General features: G+C 35.7%; 3 protein-coding genes across 11 annotated transcripts in view; 2 read left to right on the forward strand and 1 right to left on the reverse strand.

Moving 5' to 3' along the window:
• The window catches only part of LOC101886901 (serine protease FAM111A), a 29,523-nt gene extending 22,580 nt beyond the window's left edge, over positions 1-6,943 (forward strand). The window contains exons 4-6 of the mRNA XM_073951943.1: positions 397-453; positions 1,317-1,373; positions 3,321-6,943. Coding sequence (XP_073808044.1) covers positions 397-453; positions 1,317-1,373; positions 3,321-5,114 — 1,908 coding nt within the window. The 3' untranslated portion in view covers positions 5,115-6,943. The remainder of the gene's footprint in view (positions 1-396; positions 454-1,316; positions 1,374-3,320) is intronic.
• A 5,153-nt stretch (positions 6,944-12,096) lies between these two features.
• On the forward strand, positions 12,097-23,432 carry fam111b (FAM111 trypsin like peptidase B). Its single transcript, XM_073951944.1, has 5 exons — positions 12,097-12,334; positions 17,779-17,866; positions 20,569-20,628; positions 20,743-22,538; positions 22,613-23,432. Exons 2-5 carry the CDS (start codon positions 17,801-17,803, stop codon positions 22,653-22,655), a joined length of 1,965 nt encoding a protein of 654 aa, XP_073808045.1. The 5' UTR covers positions 12,097-12,334; positions 17,779-17,800; the 3' UTR covers positions 22,656-23,432.
• spef2 (sperm flagellar 2) overlaps positions 22,715-23,704 on the reverse strand; it is a 49,819-nt gene continuing 48,829 nt past the window's right edge. For 8 of the 9 annotated variants that reach the window (XM_073950382.1, XM_073950380.1, XM_073950381.1 and 5 more), the window contains exon 36: positions 22,715-23,318. In XM_073950382.1, the coding sequence (XP_073806483.1) occupies positions 23,259-23,318 (60 nt within the window). In that variant the 3' untranslated portion in view covers positions 22,715-23,258. 9 annotated transcript variants of the gene reach the window in all.

Raw genomic sequence — 23,704 nt, forward strand, 5'->3', positions numbered from 1 at the left:
CCTACTTACAATCTCAAATCAACAACCATTAAACTCTAACACACAGTACGTCACTAAATGCATCACATATATAGATAAAGCAAAGACAATTTCCAAATAATAAAAATAGTAATAATATATTTTATTTATAACGTGCTTTTCTAAAACCCAAAGCGCTTACAGGAATGTAAAAACAGCAAAGCACAGTAAACATATATACACACACACACACACACACACACACACACACACACACATACATACATACATACATACACACAACATTGGCCTTTTTATTGTGTTATAATTTATCATTTTTTAAATAATTTTTTTATAATTTATGATAGAAACATATGTACCATTATGTTCTGTGTTAAAGGCTGTGTTCATTTCAGTTAAATTGTTGACATTTGGCAGGAAACGATGGCTCCCACACCAAAGCTAGAAGAGAACTACTCCAAACACCCACAACAGGTAAATAACTTTGATTAACACTTCATCCAAAAATTTAACTTCTCTAATTGTTTACGCACCATTGTGTCATTGAAGATGTATATGGCTCTCTGTGGTGTCATATCTTCTTCTAAGATGGTGTGGAGACAGGAGCCAATGTTCAGACAGCCAAGCTCTTAAGAGCTGACCCAAGACCAGACAGAATAATTTATAAGAATTAAATCTTATACATAGTAATATTCACATCAAACGCCCAGCTCCATAGGAGAGGTTAATGACCTCTTGAAAGGGTCTGAAGATCCTGAGGAAACAAATAATTGGCTAACAGAAGAAGCAGTGACACACATTTGTTGGACAGACAGACATAGGCAAACAGATGTACTGAAAAGTAGACAAACATAGATATACAGACAGATGTGCAAATGCAGATAGACGGATGAGAAGCTTTAAAACAGAAAGTAAAAATGTTTAAGTATTTTTAAAAGCTCAAAGTTGTCAAGGACAATGTTGCTGTGGTATCCTGGGTGGTAGTTCATGTGCTTGATTTGCTATTTTAACATATTTTTAAAGTGATGCTAAGATTGTAACAATAGCATATGTTTTATAATGCATATCATGCACCATGTTTTAAACTTTTAGTTTGAAAAAAAAACAGTAGCAGAGAGTGAGGATGTTGCAACACTTTTTGCATTTCCTTCAGTTTCTCAGAGACTCAGAGACCATTCGGCTATAATTGTTTTTGCTTTTTATTATATTATGTTTGGTGTGAATAGGCTGTAATATTCCACTTGTGTGTCATTTTCATTATTTATATTATGGAAACACAATTTCAATAAATAATGCAAGGCCGTGTTAATTTCAGTTAAATTGTTGACATTTGGCAGGAAATGATGGCTCAATCATCAAAGCCAGAAGAGAAATTCTCCAAACACCCACAACAGGTAAATAACTTTGATTGACACTTCATCCAAAAATTTCAATTCTCTAATCATTTGTGCACCTTTGTGTTATTCAAGTGGTATATGGCGCTCTGTTTCTTCAGATGACCATTTGAAATCATAAAAAGTTGTCCCAAATCAAAGCCCAAATCATAAAAAGTTGTGACAGTATGGAAAATGCAAAATAAAAAAGAAAGAAGTGATTTCTAAATCTACTTTTACTTGTATTTCATTGCAGACAATGCAACACACACTTTTTAATGTGTTCCTCGTAATTTTTATTTATTTATTATTATTATTTTTTTCCCAAAATAAACACGTTTTTCAATAATGGTTCTTGCGAAACATTTTTAAAAAAAGCTAAGGAGCAGTTAAGGAGTTTGGTTAGGAACAGTAAAGCATTTACCACTTTGTAATGTTGGCATTTATTTTCACAACACTTCAAAGACGTTTAGGGGCTAAAGACAACAAGTGATGAAGTATTTCAGCTGTAATTTTGTCCCATTCTTCCTGCAAACAAGTCTTAAGGATGGCAACAGTACTTGGTCTTTGTTGTCGCATTTTGCGCATCAAAATGTGCCACACATTCTCTATTGGAGACAGGTCGGGGCTGCAGACAGGCCAGTCAAATACCTGTATCCTTTTTCTCCACAGCCAGGACTTTGTAATGTGTGCAGAGTTTGATTTTGCAATGTCTTGTTGAAATATGCATGAAAAAAGAAGGCAGCATATTGTGCTTCAAAATCTCTATGTACTTTTCAGCATTAATGGTGCCATCACAGAAGTGTAAGTTACCTTTGACAAACCCTAGCTTTTGGACTTCCTGGTAACCAGAGCATACGGCGTCCATTTCTCCCAAAAAATACCTGAAATACTGATTCCTCTGACTACATTACACGTTTCCTCTGTGTGATGATCCATCCCAGATGCCTCTGAGCCCAGAGAAGTCAACGGTGCATTTTGAAATGTTAACACAGGGCTTCATTTTAGCACAGTAGTTTTAACTGGCATTTGTGGATGTAACTATGTTGTTGAATTGACAAACATTTGCCAAAGTAGTCCTGAGCCCATGTGGTGTTATCGCTTATAGATGAATAACGATTCTTGATGCAGTGCCCCCTGAGGGATCGTTGAGCACGGTAGTTTAGCTTAGGTTTGCACTCTTGTCATTTACGTAATGAAATTCCTTCAGATTGCTTGAATCTTTTAATGATGTTATGCACTGTTGAAGGTCAAATATCTAAATGTCTTGATATCCTTCTTTGAGGAACACTGTTTTTGAACATTTCAGTAATTTTCCTAAATATTTGTTGGCAAACTGGTAATCCTCGGCCCATCTTTGCTCCTAAACGACTAGACCTCTCTTTGATGCTACTTTTTTACCAAATCATAATTACAATCACCTGTTGACATTACCTGTTTCAAATCACACCATCATTTAACTAATTTACCTGATTACTAGCCGTAAACTGCTCCTGTCCTAACTCTTTTTGGAATGTGTTGCAGGTCTGAATGACAGAAAAGGATGTATTTTTATAAATGATAATCCTAAGTAGAGATATTGATGTTGTGCTGAGTTCTTTAGAAAATTTCTATTTATTGTTGTTATTATTATTGTATGCATACTTAAATCTGGTCCTTTTTATAAGAAGTTAAAACAAACATTTAAATGTTTTTATGTTTAAAAAGCTTATTAAATGACAATGTGACAATATTTTTAGTCGGTTTATAAAGTAATACGTTTTTAATAATGTAATAATTGTTAATACATTATGAGCTCAATATTTTATTGCTTAGAGAAATATATTCCATTATGAACATTCTATAACAACAATAGTATTCCTTTAACACAAAGTAATATAAAACTGTATAATTTCTATGACAAATGTTTCTTTAGTCGTATTTACTAAAACGTTTGTACATAATGGATTCTTTATCTAAATTTTACAGAGAGCAGAAGAACAAGAACACACTTTCAAATTTTGTTTCGACTCTGATCCTGTTCCAGTTGTTGTGGAATGTAACACATCCATGACTGTGCTGGCTGCTCTTGAACAAAAAGAAATATTTCAGAATAACAAGAGTATTAGAGACACCAAGAAAGAGATGGTAATCAAGCGAGCTGATGGAGCTGCTGTGAAAACAGATTTCCCATGCTGTCTTATTAAAAAGGATGAGACCTTAACCATATTCTTCATCAAAACGGAAAAGAAAAAGAAAGAGACACAAGCAATACCTTCTTTACCTAGAACGGACCTAGTCAAGTTCTACATTAAAACAACAGGAAAGGAGAAATTGATGTACGTAATAAAAAGCAATGAACTAAGAAACAAAGTTGATTATGTATGTGTTTGTGGATTAGAAGAAGAACAAACTGAAACTGCTCTAAAGCGTGATGGACGATTCAATGAAAAAATATTCCAGAAACTCTGTGTCCTGTCACTAGTGTCTGAATGTACTGGTAAACAATCAAGATATGAAATGTCCTACTCTGTTAAGCGTCTTAGAAACAAGAGATTTCAGATCATTGCTATTAATGACAAACGGCCTGACTGCCAAATGAAACTAAACACAATCAAGACTGAAAATGTATCAGATGTTGATTATGAGAAATATGATCTGAGAAAACCTACAACCAGCAGTGAACAAGGAACAATCCAAGAGAGGGATACAAAATCACCAGGTCCTCCAACTACAGGCCAAGTAACTCAGAACCCTTCTGGGGATTTTGGAGGATTGTTCTACACTGAGATTGAAGAGTTTCTGCAGACTTCATTTAAAAATATACTGAAGAAGCTAAAACAGCGAAAGAACCCCCAGGTTCAGAAGTTCTTCCAAGAAGATTACGATAAAGGCATTCAGTGTTTTACTGAGGTGAACAAAGTGAAGCAGATCATGACACTCTCTGACTCTGTGTGTCTGATTGAAGTTGATCATTCTCCCACTGGAACGGGCTTCCTAGCCTTTGATAGATTCATTCTTACTAATGCTCATGTCATTAAGGGCTTTGTTGATCCTACCACACGTAAACTTTTACGGCCTCTAAAAGCTAAATTTAATTATGAGGTTGTAGGATCTGCAGCAAAAGTTCTGTCAGTTAAAGATGACATAGTTGCTTGTGATTTTGAGCTTGATGACAGACGCAGATTCTATGATTTTGCACTTCTTGAATTGGAAGCTACACCTGATAACTGTCCCCAATTGTTCAAACGTTACATACATTCCCCTCCTCCAAACCGTGGTGGGATCTACATTGTGGGACACCCAGGTTGTGGAGTCAAGAAGATGGACCCCTGCCTCATTATTGAGCCTGAGAAACAACTCCAGAGTATAAACAAACACATATCTGACAATATGTCCTGCCCATATGTATCACTGCAATGCTGGCCTTATCTACATCAGAACAGGATAACCTATGACACTTGTATGCTTCATGGATCTTCTGGCTCCCCGGTGTTTGATGACCGCTGCAATCTGATTGGAATGCATACTGGTGGCTTTCATTATAAAGAAGATAACACAGATAGGAGTGTTATTGAATATGCCTATTCCATGCAGTCTATCGTGGAAGGCATTGTCGAACATGTCAGGTCAAGGAGACGTGACATCTTGAATTTACTCTCAGAATTTGATTCAATTAAAGCACAGTTTAAACTTGAGAAGACTGAAGATACATCTGGAGCAATCATGCCCATTCAGCAACAAGACCAGTGTGTGAAAGAAGAGAAAATGGATGTAGACTGAAAGGACTCTAAAGCCGTGTCTACTGATTGAAGACCAACAGTCTATCAGAAAAAGTTTAACCAAATTTTCAATTCGATTTTTAAATATACAGTGAGGGAAATAATTATTAAACACGTCAGCATTTTTCTCAAAGAACATATTTTCAAATGTGCAGTTGAAATTTTCACCAGATGTTAATAACAATTAAAGAAATCCATATATACACAAAGAAAACCTAATTAGATTGTGTAATAAAATGAAATGACTCTGAAAAAGTATTGAACACATGAAGAAAGGGAAGCGTAGAAAGGCAGTGAAAGCCCAGACAGCTGCTGAAATCTCTCAGCAGTTCTTCAGCAACCCTCTGCCCTTCATCAGTGAAAATGAATATTATCTGCTTCAGTCCAACATCTACATTAGCAGGATGATGAAGATGAAACCAGGGTGGACATGTCAGCAAGACAATGATCCAAAACACAGCCAAGGAAACTCTCATAGCTGTCAGAGAAAGAAAATCAAGTTGTGGAATGGCCCAGCCAGTCACCTGAACTGAATCCAAAAGAAAATACAAACTAAAGCTCAGATTTGATAGACAAGACCCACAGAACCATCAAGATTTTTACACTCTAAGTCTGTGAAAAACTCACACCTGAGCAATGCAGGTGACTTCATTCTCCATATGAGAGACGTCTTTAAGCTGGCTTCACCAAAAAAGCCTTTTGTATAGTGTTAAACACATTTCAGTAGTTCAGTAGTTTTCTCCACTGTATATATTTTTTTATATACTGTTAAAAACTACATTTTAAAAAATGTAACCAAATCCACATAAAATACACATTCAGGATAGATTTTTAAAGTACAATATTAAGCAACTACAATAAATACATTATCACATATGCTATTCTGAAGAGAAACAGTAAAAAAAAAACAATAACAGTACAACTGCAATCATTCTAAAATCTGAAGGGCTTCTGCAAATTGTGTCAAATGTAAATAGTTTCTGGAAATAAATCAGCAAGATAAACTGCTTAAAAGAGTCAAGGAGATCAAGTGAATATCAGACCATGGACTCACTGCTTACAGTTATGATAAGGATGAAATGGACTGTAAAATCAAAGTTTCGAAAGAGTCTTGAATTATTCTTTGAACATTGATAAAGTTATTTCTCTCAGAGGAAGTGTGAAATTGTCATTTTATTCAGAGATAGAAACATTTGACTTTCTCTTTTCAAAATGTTATTGATGTTATTTTGTAATAATGGCTAGACATGTTGGGAAATTTCTTTATTTTTTTCGCTGACCCAATGCCAAGACAGGATATTGGTAAATGTAATTAATTTGACAGAGACTAGAGTGCTAGCTCATATTTTATTGTATTGTCTTTATAATGTAATTCATGTACACATGTGTATTCATATCAAACTTTTACTCATACCTATATTTCATTTCTTTATATTTTTCTTTTTACACTCCTATTATGTTTGATTTGTTATAGTAATTTTACATAAATTGATATAAAATGTTTTACTGCAATCATTAAGTACAGATAAAAACAGATGAATTGATTAGATTGAAGATGCTGTTATGAGATCAATAAAATGCATTTTAAAAATGTTTGCATTCATTGAGTGTTATTACAAGTCAACTGTTCTTTCTGCTTTCATGATGAATTAAGATGTGCATTATAGCAAATACAAATTGAAAATGCAGTACTACTGTACATTATTTCATTTATTTGTGTTTACCTTGTAAAATTTGATTATTATTCTGATTGATTGTTGAGAAGTTCTAAGATTGGTCTGGTAAATGTTGTGAATGTGTTATACAGAATAAATATAATCATCAAAAACATCCTGTGGATCAAATACTGAATAGCTGTTGTTTGTTTTTGTGTGTAGCCTATATTTCGGTGGCCAGTAAACCAGCAAATAAAGAAAACATCGGTTTGACAGCATACATACTGAAAATCTTCACAACACACATTATAAAAAAGCTCTGTTAATGTAGTAATAATAGTTATTTTTTCAGACCAGGAAATTACTTGATCTTTGAATTAATGGACAAATAAATTGTAGGCTCCAACAGACGAGCAGTTCAATTTAATGTAATTTTGGTTTGGCTACCATAAACAATAATGTCAACCCGAATACATTCATTCATTCATTTTGTCGGCTTAGTCCCTTTACCAATCAGGGATCCCCGCAGCGGAATGAACCGCCAACTCATCCAGCACATGTTCTACGCAGCGGATGCCCTTCCAGCTGCAACCCACCACTGGGAAACATTCACACACACACACATACACCATGGACAATTTAGCTTGCCCGGTTCACCTACATAGCATATGTTTGGGCTTGTGGGGGAAACCGGATCACCTGGAGGAAACTCACACAAACATGCAAACTCCACACGGAAATGCCAACTGACCCAGCCGAGGCTCAAAGCAGCAACCTTCTTGAGGTGATCGTGCTACCCACTGCGCCACCGTGACACCCTCAACCCAATTATTCATAATTGAATAATTTGTTGTTATTATTAATTATTAATATTCATAATTTTCTGAGCTTAACTAACTACAAATCTAAACATATTGCACAAATTTAGTTGTCCATTTTTTTGTTGACAGTTTTTTATTTTACTACATTTCCATCATTGAAGTGGACAGTCAACATTTTAAAATCAAATCTACAACCTTGACATTGCTATTGTCATTCTGTACTAATGGAGCTAGACATGCAGACTTGTATATTTTGCAAACTATTGACCACACGTGGAAAAACAATTGACTACAATAATTTTTTAACAGTGGAAAATCCCCACCCAGACAGAGAACTGTAAGTCTGACTCAGTATATTTGCATCTACTCAGTACTCATAACGAATAGGACAAAATTATATTATAATCCAAAATTTGTATTAATGTGTTGAGCAGCCATCACCTTACTTCACTTGCCTGTAATTTTCAAGTGATTATCAGGTTGAGATGCATTTGATGAGAGTCTTGGCAAAACTCTGTAGCTTAATATTTAATATAATGTGCAATTCAACTCACGTTTATTTGTATAGCGTAGATTGTGTCAAAGCAGCTTCACATAGAAGATCTAGTAGATTGAAACCATGCCAGTCCAGTTTTCAGAGTTGAAGTTCAGTTTAGTTCAGTTCAGTGTGGTTTAAAGGGCACATAGGTTACCCCTTTTTTCATATTTATTATAAGTCTTTTGTGTCCCAAGAATGTGTCTGTAAAGTTTCAGCTCAAAACCCCCATCAGAGTATTTATTATAGCTGTTTGAAATGTCTGTATTATAACTGGGAAAAGGTTGTTGCAGTTTTTTTGCACTGGGCCTTTAAGGCGAGTCATCAGCAACATGCCTCAATCGCCGCCCTCGGCTGCCTCAGGAAGCAGATCTCACGTAACGTCTGTGAGAAATACTACAGTAAGAACTTTACCGATCAGTATTTGATGCATTTTTTGTGGAGTTGCAACGAGTTCACGCACACACACATAGCACAGACACGTAGCGCAGACACACACGCACATACATAGCGTAGACACACACACAAACACACACACATAGCTCAGACACATAGCGCAGACACACATGCACATACATAGCGTAGACACGCAGGCAGACACACACACACATAGCACAAACAAATGGCGAAGACACACACACACACATACAGAGCGCAGACACGCAGACACACACACACATACATAGCGCAAACACACACACACACACAGACAGACATTGAGACAGACACGCGGCTGTGCTGATGAAGTGAATCTGAAATAAATCGCTGTACTTCATTACACGTGCACACGTTTTAAAACATGTTAAACTTGTAAAACTCACTCTTGATCACATCTGATGATGATTGATGATCCTAGCAAACTGAACAGACCTTTTATTCCCGGTTGCTTTGCGCTCGTCCTGTTTAGTTGATATGATTTTATGCATTACTACGGAGACATGTTAATGCGCGCAGCTGTCAATCAATTTATTATTGGTGGGCGGGGGGATCGCACTCCTACGTCAAGTTGTGGTCGATCTGAACACCGCTCCAATTGGTCCACCGTTTTTATGTAGTTACATTTGAAAAAAAAAGGACTGTGTGTGTCCCAATATGACAGTACTATACTTACACACATATCTGTCCAAACAGCTTGAAAAGTAGATTTTTCACCATAGGTGCCCTTTAATATTCACTGCTGAGAGTCCAAACACTGAAGAGCAAATCCATCAATGCGCAGCTCCACAAATCTTGAGAGAAACCAGGCTCAGTTGGGCACGACCATTTCTCCTCTGGCCAAACTTTTTGTGCTGAGCTGCAGTCTAGGCGCTGGAGGCTGGAAAACACTGGACTCCCTGCATACCAATGAGTGTACTGTGCTTTCTGAATATGCCAGTGTCCTCAGAATGTGCTACCGGTAGCTCAATCTTTCAAGTGTAATCTATTAAAAGGTCCCTATACCTCCCTCTTTTGTTTTAAGTCTACCTCAGATATTTTCAAAAAATTCTCTGAGATGGGCGTGGAGCTCTGTGAGCAGAGGGAGGAGTGGGCGTGGCCAGCAGAGCAGGGGAAAAAGAGTGGAGCGAACATCTGTTGTCAGTCGGTTCACAAAATGAGACACAAACTGTGAGGAGACGCATGATTTTATGGTTTACACAGTTAAAATGCGAAGAATTAAAACAGTAATTGAATGCCCTGCTACATATGTTATTCATTATTTCATATATACATAAATAACCACAATTGAAATTATTATAAAGATAATCATGTTTATATAAACACTATAAATGAGGAGGACTTTTCTCCTAAGTGGACAGCAGTGCAGCAAGTGAAGTGGATTTTATATTCTTTAAAGTGTGAAGTTAATCTATATATCCAAATTGTATGTGTATAATCTGCTTGTAGACTTGCATTCCATTAGAAGAATTACCATATCACAAGAACTGGATAAGTTATATAGTTACCAGGTTTGGGTCAGGGGTTAACCTAGGTGGAATTTGAGGTCAGGGGTTAACCTAGGTGGAATTTGAGGTCAGGGGTTAACCTAGGTGGAATTTGAGGTCAGGGGTTAACCTAGGTGGAATTTGTGAGACATATGTAGATCAAAGGGGAAAATAGTTGCAAAAGAAGTATATAAGCAGGCCAGAACATCAGTGAGACAGAATTTTTCAGACAGAGATGCTACTGGGGATCTCCTGAAAGTTCTCCTTTAAGTATATTCTTCTGATATTCATAACCTTCAGACTGAGTTTGATTTAGTAAGAGAAAAACCAAGAAAACCACTACACAAGTCTCTTTCCCTATCTATTCTAATCATTAACCCTGCAGGTAATCTGGAGGATTTTAAACATATGGCGAACACAGCAGCACAGATGAAGGCGATGTGCCTGAATGGTAACAAACTCAACTGATAATAGACAAAAGTCCGCCATTCTCCAATTCTCGCACAGCTCTCCCAACAAAAATGCTTGCTACAAACCAACACTTGCAGAAAGACAAACACCGGTGTATACTTGCTGTATCACCCCTGACAGCATCGCGGGGAAAATCATGCAACAAACACTGTGGATCATGGAAACATTCTTGATTATTCTGTGTTTATATTTTAGAAGTTATTTTAATGATTTTACTATCGAAATGCATCCTGCTTTTTTCTTAAAGCTCGTAAACATTTGGTGCAACATTTTTACCATTGATTGACTATGGTGATGTTTTGTATATGAATGCTTCAACCAAATGTCTTCAGCCGTTAAACTCCGTCTATCACAGTGCTCTAATGTTTGTTACAGGCTGTCAAAGACTTACTCACCATTGTGAATTGTATGCCAAAGCTGAGTGGGCTTCTCTGAATGTAAGAAGGTACACCCACTGGATGACTCTGGTCTACAAGGCTCTTGTGGGACTGGTGCCTTCATACCTAAGTTCCCTTCTTCATAAGTCAAAAAGCCAGTATGCCCTAAATTAAAATTAATTTTATAATTTGACTGTTCCTCGGGTTCAAACTGAAATAGGAAAGCGAGCATTTAGTCATGCCGCCCCCTCATCCTGGAATACTCTTCAGTCTAAACTAAAAATGTCTGAGCTCATCCCAATTACATCGTTTCGCTCTTTCTTTTTTAACAACCAAAAACAGTCCATTTCTCATTGTATGTGTTTTTAGCATATTGTAATGTGGTATAGCTGAACAACTAAACTGTATTTTATATTATATTAATTTTTAATTTATTATTAATATTATTATTATTTAATTTTTTTTTTCATAAGTCCTGTGTTGCGGACCTCTTGGCCAGGTCACCCTTGTAAATGAGATCTTGATCTCAATGGGTTTTTACCTGGTTAAATAAAGAAACATATATAATATATACTTGTATTTTATTCCATGTTTGATTTCTCTGTTGCTGTAGTGCTTTGGGTCTTAAAAAAGCACATTATAAATAAAATTTATTATTATTATAATTATTATTAAGAGCTCCCCACTACAAAAAAAAAAAAAAGTTTTCCCCACAATTAAAGCTGACATGTGCTAACGTTGTCTGAACTGATGCTCAACACACTCAAATATGTTAACATTTTAAAAAAGTACTCGAGGGTGTTATGTCAGCTTCAAATGTCAGTCAGAATGAACCACCACTCTATAAAACAATATAAAGATTTCAAATATTTTATAGCATTGCATCAAATGACCTTTACTTGTTAAACTATACGGGTGTCTGTTTGCTTGAAAAAAAAGCGCGCGCTAATGAACAGCCATGACGTGTGAAGCATCAAAGGAATAGCATCAAAGGATGCGTACTACATTCTACTGTAGGCGGTAGTTTACTTCGAATGACATTTGAAGCTGACAAGAGGTGCTACCCCTTTTCTTTTTTTAAACATGACATATATTACCACATTCTGAGGGGGTTGCATAGGCCCTCAGAACAAATTAGCATATACATTCGTTTCAAAGCTTAGCATGTGTTTGAAAAAAAAGAGAAATGATATTTTCGCTTTCTTTAGCACGGAGCTAGGAGAGGGTATAAAAGAAACCAAAGACAGAGAGAGAGAAGAACAATGTACAGCTGAATTTGTTATACCTCTTCCAGAGTAATCTGTGTAGAAGGTTTTATTATCATACACAACATGATTTAGATTATTAATAGGTGCAGAGATAGGAAAAAAGGTGAAGTCAATGGATCTGGACTGAATGAAAAGAGCAAGAAACTGCTTCGCCTTCAGATTCTCTGTGAAGGTAATGTGTTCTTTGTTGTTTAAAATAAAATAAGCTTTCGCTATTTCAGATAGCTGTTGATCAGAAATTTACTTTACAAACAAAACTCATGCATAATTTAGAAGTAACAAAACTTTTACTGTAATAAAACTGAAGTTGATTTCAGAATATTTGTCTGAAGAAATACAGAATATAAATAATAGGCTTTTTACCAAAAAAAGTCATTTTCTGGCCTTTCGAGTTATATAACTAATATTGGTAATACTTTATAATAACTTCACACTATGAATCGTTTATTAAGCATTAGCATAGTTCATTTATTATTTGTTAAGCATTAACTCTACATTAATAAGTGTTAGTGAGCAGTTTATAACTGCAGCTATAAATGCTGAATTCTTGACATAACTACATTTATAATCTGCTCAATAATTGTACTTTCATAATTTGTGACTGATTTATTTTTCATTACTAAATTAAGTATTGAATTATTTACAAACCATTTGTATTTAAGAGTAGTTAAGGGTTTTTAAGATCAATCAGAATGAGTTAGTAAATGATTAATAAACTATTTAACTTTTTATAATTTATAATTTAATAAGCATTTATTATTCAAAACACAACTTCATGCATTTTTGTGACCTAAAGTGTGAACTATTTATGTTTCATAAATCCTTTATCCCTTTATAAGGGCTTTATAAAGGATAAATAGTCCTCACTTTAGATCACAAAGCTGCATGAAGTTGAGTTAGGAAAGCATTTATTAACAAACATAGTAATCATTAATATATGCCTGAATAATAAGATATATAAATGCTGACTTCGATAGTTTATTGATCATTGACTAACTCAATCTGAATTATCTTAAAAACCACTAACCATTATTAAGTAACTGGTCTGTAAATAATGCAATATTTTATTTAGCATATTAAATTAATCAGCCACAAATTATGAAAGTATAGTCATTAAGCACATTATAAATCTGCTCATAAGTCAAGAATTCAGCATTTATAGCTGCAGTTATAAACTGCTTACTAATGTTTATTAATGTAGAGTTAATGCTTAACAAATAATGAATGAACTATGCTAATGCTTAATAAATGATTATAGTGTGTAGTTGTTATAAAGTGCTACCTTAATATTTCATAATAATATGTAGTATATTTAGCAGAATTACATGACCAGAATTACCGAATAGATGCTTTGAAATATTATTGTAACTTTCCATTACACAACTGTTTGCTTGCAAAAAAGTGTGCGCTGGAGAACAGCCCATGACGTGTGAAGAATCCACACATCCTTATGAACACCATTTAGCCTACTTTGACATGTTTAATCAGTTAGGTGAAAAGAATTTGATCTATTAAATTACACCGGTGTTTGTCTTTTTGTGCTGTGCAGCACGTGCTGCGTAAATTTAAACGTGTATTTAAACGTGTATTCTGGTCATGTAATTATGACTTCACACGTCAAGGCTGTCCTCCAGCGTGCACTTTTTTCCCCAAGCAAACAAACACCATGTCAGTGTTGCCAGATATAGCTGACTTTTTCCAGCCCAAAAGCTGCTCAAAAGCAATTAATTGGATAGGCCTAACATACTGTAAGCTGCTTTTCCACTATCGTGCCAAACCGTTCTAAGAACACTTCGGTACGGTTACGGTTGTTTCTCCACTGAGCCTGGAACGGCACGGCACGATTACAAACCGTTCTCGGTCCGGAATTCTCGGCACGGTTAGACAACCGTGCTGAACTGTGCTGACAGATTCTGTGTGTTGACGTCGCGACTCGGTTGCTAAGCTACCACAGCTGGCTCAGCAGAAGCGCGCTAGTCATCAGACATCCTCAATAAACTACAGTACATTTAATATAAAATAATGATCCAGGTCTAAACGATACAGTTTGAAAAGGGTTTTAAAACCATAGAGCAGGCAGAGAAGTGAATAACTCATCACATTCTTGAAATATGAAATAATTTATGTGCTGTGTTTTTATTAGTGTAAGTGCCCGCTCACCTTTGACAAGGCCTGTCCAAAATGATATTTCTGCCACTATAATACAAATGCACTATTATTGTTGTCTTATCATTGTTTATTTTTCTGTTATGTTCAGAGATTTTAAATATTATTTATTTCCCCTCCAATTATTTCAATCATCATGTTACATTTTGGTAATTTTCCCTCCAAATAAAATTTAGCCAGAGCTGCGCAACATATAAATAAATAAGGGTGCACATGTAGCTATATTTAGCACCCCTATTTGATAGAGCGGCATAACAGTGTTTAGTCACATGGTTGCTTTCGCTTTTATGAAAAAAAAAAGGAAAAAAAAAACTAGTTTCGGCTCTTATTTAACTTTAATTGAACAAAGGGAGCCGTTTACATTGCGTTACTAAGGCAACTACTGATGCGTTTTGTGTAATGTTTTAAAGAGATTTGTCGCAGCACGACAGTGGAAAATGAAACCGTATCCGTTCTGTCTGGCCCGGTTTGGCACGGAATGGAACAGTTCTGTTTAAAGAACGATTCAGCACGATAGTGGAAAAGCGGCTATAATGTTATACCAAAACCGATAATATTTACAGAAACAAGAGTGAACAAGAGAGGGTGAGAGATGAATTTCTTCTACCTTAACAGTTTAGCTATTGATATAATAACTGTTTATTTGTTTATTTATGTCTACATACATGGTATAGTGCTAATTTTTGAGGTTCACCCACCCATCTACAACATGTGGGATAGTTAAATAAAGGTTTTCTACACTGTAAAACTTAACAGTTAACTTTATTAAATGAAATGAGTGTATTTAACTCAACATTGACTAAAAGTTACTTCTACTCATTTGAAAAGGGTTTTGAACTCAGTGTTGAAGGTAATGAGTTAATTAAATACATCATTACTTTACCTTAAATAGAGTAAGTTCACGGTACTCATAGATTAGTTTTTTTGTTGCAATCGGTTTCCTCTAACGGTTTGAGTTGCCTTAATTTATTGGGTTTTACTGTGCTTGAATTGCTTCGTTCACTTAAATGGATTAAGTGTATAGAACTCATTAGGATTAGAATTTGAACTTAAATGGTTTGTCGCAATCGGATTCCTCACATGGTTTGAGTTACCTTTACTTATTTTGTTTTACAGTATTCAGTTGGTTTGAGTTCTCTTAATTTATCGGGTTTTACAGTGCTCAAATTGCTTCGTTTACTCAAATGTATTAGGTTCACAGTACTCATTAGGATTAGTTTTTAAACTTAAATGGTTTGTTGCAATCGTTTTCCTCAAATGGTTTGAGTTACCTAAACTTACTGGGTTTTGCAGTGTAAGAATGTTAGTACAATGACTAATATCAGAACAATGTTCTATGGACCAAAAACTAACATTTTAAAAAAATAATAATAATAAATTCCTGGCTAACCAAGTCAAAGCTTTAAATCTTTGTGATTGTGATGCTGCTCATTGTATGAACAAACACTTGGCTGCATGAGTCCATGAGTTGGATTACTCATGGGAGTGTGATTTTGATGCGGCTCTCTAACCTGCCACACCTAAAATCTACCCACATTTGTCAGGTTGGTGGGTGTTAATGTCAACCCCTTTATATGAGCAATATCTCACAATAAGCAGTGTGTCATGGCTGTATATCGGCATTGGTGGGAGGCGTGTGTTGGCTCGAGGCCATAGGCAGAGTGTCTTAGTGTCCCACCAGTGCCGATACACAGCCATATCACACTGCTACGAGTGTGATATTGCATTTATACAACAGTTCGATGACATAATCATGTGTATAAAAAAGAAAATCACACACGGAGACTCTTAAAAACCCTTTTGTAAAAGGAACTACTTTCTTCCGCCGTTCACTCACATCTACAGCTGACGTCAAAACGGTAGAAACCATTGATCGCTTTAGAGCTAGTGTTTGAATGATTCTCTAGCGTAATGTCTAAAGTGATGACAAAACAGGTGATTTTTGCTGACATTTCAAGATTTTAAGGCTGAACGGCATGAAATGCCATCAGTCTACAGATAATTCCCAGTATTTCTCGGCTGCAATCAGGAGATCACAATAATTAACCTGAAAAAGCCAAAGCCGCGCAATCACTACCAGATTACTACGGTATAATTACAGCACTACAAAATACAGAAGAGAGAGATCGATTCACAATGTCACTTATTTGATTTATGACGATTTGTTCAGCTATAGTTTAAAATTTACACTGAGAAAATGCTGTTTGTTTGTTCTGTTTTTAAAGGACTTATTATGCTGTCTCTGTCACCATCTTCTGGCAGAACGTCAACCGTCACTTTCTTTGGTCTGCTTAGGACAGGCTGATGGCAGCCGATGCACTGAGTCTGATGCTTCGAAATGATAAATATTTTAAAATAGGAACTGTCCTTATAAACAAACTGCATAGTTGCAATCTAAACAACTACATTCTCAACTAAAAAGTACATTATGTTGTCCAACAGCTGCAATATTTGTCAAACTGTAGTGTCCTCTGTTTGTCACTGTATGTGGGCGGAGTAATACTCAAGGGTGAAGAGGCTGTAGGAGTGCTATTATTTGCAGAATATCGAACGACTATCAGCCAATCAGATTCAAGAACCAGACAGAACTGTTTTATAAATAAACATAGTTAACCTGCAGTTATATAGTACATAGGTGATGTCATTGGGTACATGTATAAAGTGTATGAAGGTTATGGATCTCATCAAGTGGTGCTGCACAATCTCTAGGGACCTCAGGATGAGTATCCCCAGGTGGAAATAGACAACAATGAAAATAATTAGAGGGGTTGCTGTTTATAATGTATTTGAAGATATATCACGTCAATGCAAATTATAGGTGCTGTAAATAAAAATAGGAGTTAAATAAACAAACATGGAAACAAACATTTAAAACATAGACATATTTCTAACAAAGTGCCTGATGTAATAAAACAGGAAGAGTGTGTCCTACAGCAGTGACCCCCAACCTTTTATCATGGTGGACTGGTCAACACTTGACAATTTTACTGCATTTTTCAAAATACAAGATAGTTCAGACTCAGATAATAAATAAAACTAAAATAATTAATGATTTCTTGTGTGGCTTGGTACCAATTGAGGCCTGGGGGTTAGTTTGTCAAGCCAGCTCACCTGCATGGGACACACTGACGCATCCTACAGTTATGTGATGCATTGTGTGTATGCTTTACTAAAAAGATAGGTCTTTATTTTGTTTTGAACTGTAAGAGTGTGTCTGAGCTTCGGACATTATCAGGAAGGCTATTGCAGGATTTTGTAGCCATATTTGACAAGGCTTGACCTCCGTTATTGGACTTATTCTGGGTACTACCAAAAGCCCTGAGTTTTGAGATCTTAAAGAGGAGGTTGGATTGATATAGCATAAATATAGCATTGATAAGCAGACTAATTTCAAGAGAAGTTAAAAAAAATAATTGTCTTTTAAGCTAACTATCTTCATATTCCTTACAGGTTTAAAAAAAAAAACCCAAACATGTCTGAAGGACTGAATAACACACAGAAGCAGGCAACTTCTATTAGCCCCTTTCAACACAATACTGTAAGTAACTGTTGTTTGTCTTTCTTAGAATTGGAATTGAGCTTAATGTTGTCTGCTTCACAAAAAGCAGACTAACAGAGATAATGAGCATGAGATGTCACACGCTAGGAACATTATTTAGGTTTTGTGATTTTTTTAGGCTGTAATTTTATTAAATGCTTTAGGTTTATGAATCCATGATTTAGGTCTATGAAGAGTATTCCATTATGAAATATGTACTGTGGGTAGAAATAGATGATGATGAGAAAAATGTCAGATACTGTAGGTCATATAATAATGGGCACAAAGTCATACCTGCCAAACTCCTGTTTTTCCTGGTAGTCTCCTGTATTTCAGACCCATCTCCCATCACCCTCCCATTTTGTTATTTCTCCTTGACAGTTGACATAACTTGACAGTTATGCATAGTCAAAACCATGTAAACCAGGCTAAATGCATTTTGTTTTTTTAATGAATAAAACAATAATTTAAACAGATTTAATTCAGCATTGTTTATGTATGAAATACTGTAAATAAATGTGGTCACGCAATTGTATGATTATTATTACAAACAAAAAATACAAGATTTAATGAAACTCACAATTTAAAAATATTAAATCAAAGCTCAACACTTCTGTGTTGATACACTATGATATCCTCCCCCTTGTCTGGATGCTTTGAGGATGTTATATATTCTCAGGATGTAGTTGAGGTTTGGCTAAACAGAAACAGACAATAGAAATGTGCACACACTAGTTTCTATGGTATACACCAGTGCAAGCAAATTGATTAAAACTTTTATATTTATGCATTTAGCAGATGTTTTTATCCAAAATGATATCCCTGTGAACACACACCCAGGACCGGTTGCTCCAGCAGTGTGCAAGTTAAAACGTAGCCTAGTTGTCACTTAAAGGGACACTACATTACAACTTACACATGACTAAATATTTTAGTGTTGCACCACTGAACTTGTGGATTTTGCATGCCTGCGATGCAGGTGTGTGTGTTGACTGTAGTGACTAACTGTAATTTAATGTACTACAAAAATGTAATTTGTCATTTCATTTTCATAGGGCAGTTATATGTATCGGATTCAGATCAGGTGATTGACTTGGCCATTACATAACATTCCACTTCTTTCCCTTCAAAAACTCTTTGGTTGCTTTTACAAAGTACCTTGGGTCATTCTCCATCTGCACTTTGAAGTACGGTCCAATGAGTTCTGAAGCAATAGCTGAATATGAGCAGAAAATATTGCCTGAAACACTTCAGAATTCATCCTGCTCCTTTTATCAACGGTCACCTCATCAATAAATACAAGAGAACCAGCTCCATTGACAGCCATACATGCCCACACCATGACTATCACCACCATATTTCACTGCTTAGGATCATGAGCAGTTCCTTTCCTTCTCCGTACACTTCTCTTCCCATCACTCTGGTACAAGTTGATCTTGATGTTGTTCCAGCACTGTGAAGGCTTTTTTAGAAATCTAATCTGGCTTTCCTGTTGTTGAGGCTCACCTCTGTATTCACTATAGTGTCGTCTTCTCTTGATTGTTGACTTTGACACACATACACCTACCTCCTGGAGAGTGTTCTTGATCTGTCCAACTGTTGTGAAGGGTGTTTTCTTCACCGAGGAAAGAATTTTTTGGTCCTTTACCACAGTTGTTTTCCATAGTCTTCCAGGTCTTTTGGTGTCGCTGAGCTCACTGGTGTGTTCTTTCTTTTTAAGAACGTTCCACACAGTTGTTTTGGCCACACGTAATGTTTTTGCTATCTCTCTGATGGGTTTGTTTTGTTTTTTCAGCCTAATGATGGCTTGCTTGACTGATAGTGACAGCTCTTTGGAAATTGACAGTAACAGATTCCAAATGCAAATAGCACACATGAAATTAACTCTGGACCTTTTTCTGCTCATTGTAATTGGGATAATAAGGTTATAACACACACATGGCCATGGAACAGCTTAGAAGCCAATTGTCTAATTACTTTTGGACCCTTAACAAGCGGGAGGCGCATATGCAAACTGTTGTAATTTCTACACCTGATTTGGATGCAAATTCTCTCAAATTAAAGCTGACAGTCTGCAGTTAAAGCACATCTTGTTCGTTTAATTTCAAATCCATTGTTTTGTGTATAGAGCTAAAAATTTTAAAATTGTGTTGATGTCCAAATATTTATGGACCTAACTGTAGATGCATTAGTTGCAGAATTTTAAAGCAGTTTAACGATTTAAATGCTCTTTAATGGATAATACGTCATTCAGTGCGAAATAACTGTTTAAAAAAGATTAAGAAAGAACTTATGAACAGCTGTTGCAACCCTCCTTTGGTGTAGTGAGCTGCCTAGGAAGCAATTCTCTGCTTTGGGGAAAAGATATTTGATTATTCTTTATTTTGATGGTCCGTTTGTTGAATTTAAGTTACATTGCATCTACATGCCAATTAATTCTCATTAGATTATAAGTAGACTTTTAGGTTGGGGTTAGGGTTAGTGTAAGTTGACAAGCACTTGCAAAGCTTCTTATTGTCAGTTAAATGTCTGTTGAAGGAGCATTATCAACAGCTATTAGGTAGACAGTCTACTAATACTCAAAATGAACCATCAAAATAAAGTGTTACCACATATTTACCCTGTCCAGAACTACTTTAGCTGTACATTTCCTTGACGATATTGGCAAACCACTAATTTCACTACTGTTGGCATTGTCTTAGGAAACAACAACTTGCTTGTGTAAGACAGAAACTGAGGAAGGATCAAAAGATCTGCAGAAGGTAGATAACTCGACACAAAACAACTTATCAACCATTACAAACAGACAATACATTAATTTTTTAAGTTTGATTCTTCTGAATGTTTGTGAAGATCATATTTTTTATACTTAACAGGACATGAAAGAAAAAAAACACACATTCCGGATTCATTTAAATTCCAATACATATTCTGTCCCGTGTAATCCATCCGTGACTGTGATTGAGGCTCTTCGTACAAACAAAACCTTCATGGAGGAAAAAGCCAAATTCAAGAACAAGCAGAAACAAATAATCATCCAGAGATCCAAAGGAGAATTCCCTAGAGCTGCTGTGAAGACTGATTTCCCCTGCTGTCTTGTTGAAAGAGATGAGATCTTAGATATAACTTTCATGAAAGAAGAAACAACTTATATGGAAAGTCATTCTAAATATTCTACAAATCAAAAACCTGAAAGTTTAGTCACCTTTTGGGTTAAAAAAGAAGGAGGAACAAACGTGAAAAAGTTGCTGAAGAGCAGTGCTTTGAAGAAGATTGCTCCCTATGTTTGTGTGTGGGCATTTAAAGGAGAGAAAGTCAAAACTGCACTTAAACGTGATGGAAGATTCAACAATGTCATCTACAGGAAGACCTGTGGCCTTTCTGAGTTTGGTAGCGAGACAAGATATGAATTGTCAATTCCTGTTGATGATCTTGACAGAAAGGCTTTTCAGGTTGTTGTTATTAGTAACAAGTATCAACCAGACAGTCAAGAGACAGTCTACACTGAACACCAGTCAATCACTTCAGCAGCTGATATGACAGAAACGGCTGACCCAATTCAGAGTCCCACCAATACAGAGCCAAAACAAAAACCAACAGGAAACACAAAAAAGTCAAGAGATTCTTCCCGGTACGTTCCTAAACGGTTCGCCGCTAATCGCATTGATGATTCTACAGACACTCTGGATTTTCTGCGTAATCAGTTTCAAGATTTACTGAAGACATTAAAGCACAGAGAGAACCTGAAGAACAACTCTGATGTCCAGAAGTTCTTCAGAGCAGAATTTAGTAAAAGTGTTGAGAATTTCTCTGAGGTGAAGAAAGTGAAGCAGCTCATGAAATTTTCAGACTCTGTGTGTCAGATTAGAAAGACAGGGTCTGCCTTAGGAACTGGCTTCTTACTCTTTGACGGCTTCATCCTCACCAATGCTCATGTTATTGGGATAGATACTGACCTTACCAAATTAAACTTTGCAGAGTTCACAGCTGTATTCGATTATGAAGACCTGGACTCAGAAATCAAGCGCATCTCAGTTAAAAAGCTCGCATCTTACTTTTATGGAAAGAATGAGAGCGGCTGCCATCTTGACTATGCTCTACTTGAACTTGAAGACAATCCTAAAATTGAGATGTTTCCATTGGTTAATTGTTACAGTGCAAACCGTCCTCTAAATAAAAGTCAGATCTGCATTGTGGGACATCCAGGTAAAGGGGTCAAGAAAATGGACCCCTGCTTCATCATTGAGAAAGAGCACCTACTAGAGGCTGCAAATAAACACATATCTGAAAATGCTGATTACATTCATGTGATGACACAAAGGGCTTTGGAAGACAAATGGGAAATTCACGAGAACCAGATCTTTTATGAATCTTGTTTCTTTCATGGATCTTCTGGCTCTCCGGTTTTTGACGCAGACTGCAAACTAATTGGTGTGCACACTGGTGGATATGTCTATCCAAAACCAGGAAACAAATTTGGGAGCATAGTAGAATATAGCTTTTCAATGAAGCCCATCCTGGCCAACATCAGAACACAGGCTAATATAAAAGGTTTAAATGAGATTGTCAATAATATAGCACCCGACAGAGTAAATGAAAACTCCACTAAGAGTCCAGAACATGATAATCAAAGCGTCTGTGTAATGGAATATTCTGATGAAGAATCCAAGAGGTCATCTGAGAAACAAGACTCTGGCTATTGATTAAAGCATCCAAGGACTTCAGTTCAGTTCAACTGAGACTCAGACTGAGCCATGATGGTGTGTCAACTGGTCTGACTTGGGTCTGACTTGTGTCAAGAGAGCACACCAATCAACATGATTGTTATTAGGCAGAGAAAGAATATACAGGTAGTTAAAACTTTATTGCATTTTTCATTATTTTTTCAATATCATTATTGTGTATTGCAGTGTATTTTGTGCATGCTTGTTTATCCATATATATTCCTAAACATAAACATTTATCATAAATCATTCTCTCATTTTCATATTCAGTTTTTTTATATTTTATTTTACATTTGTGCTAATGTTTCATGTTGATTTTACATAGATTTTTTATTCAGAGTTGTCCTTAGTAAAGGATCATGTTAAAGCTTCTACACAAATACAGCATATTGATTGATTTGACAGATTTGCTGTATTACGAGACAAGAATACACAGCTACAATCAGACATGTCTCCACAACAGAAAATACATTTAGAAACATCTTAACAATAGTAAATCTCAGCAAATTACTGTTCTTTGTGTTTTCATGATGAATTTAGATGTAAATTATGTAATACAATAATATACTATTAAAATACCAAATATACATTTAATGTCTCACATTTATTCTTCTATTAGCGTGTACCTTCTGTAATACAGGTGTTGATGTGTGTTGTTTGAGGATTCATCACGTTGAGAAACTTCTAGAATCTTCAGTTTGTCTGGTCTGGAAAACTTTGTGAATGTCCTGGACAAAATAAATGTTAATATGATTTAAAAGAACAGTTTGTCTTGGTGTAAAACTGTAAACAATAGCTTCCATTTTTATTTCACCTATCAATTACAATAAATGCCCATCAAAGGGTTTGACAAGGGATTTTTCTTTCCTGTATATACAGTATGTACTGCCATTTGAAACCAAAAGTTGGCATAAACAAAAAATAAAAATTGCTTAATGTTTTAAATGAATATTCTTCAAATGTAACAATTCAAATAATTAAATTTTGTGCCTAAAAACTTTAATTGAGGTCAATCAATCACTAAAAGAAGTGTTTGTTATATTGTATATTAATTTGAACATTATTTGGTGTGGATCTCTGTTGTATAAAATGAAATCATGTGTGTTTTACTCAC

This window comes from Danio rerio, chromosome 5, assembly GCF_049306965.1.
Source record: "Danio rerio strain Tuebingen ecotype United States chromosome 5, GRCz12tu, whole genome shotgun sequence".
NCBI classification, from domain to species: Eukaryota; Metazoa; Chordata; class Actinopteri; order Cypriniformes; family Danionidae; genus Danio; species Danio rerio.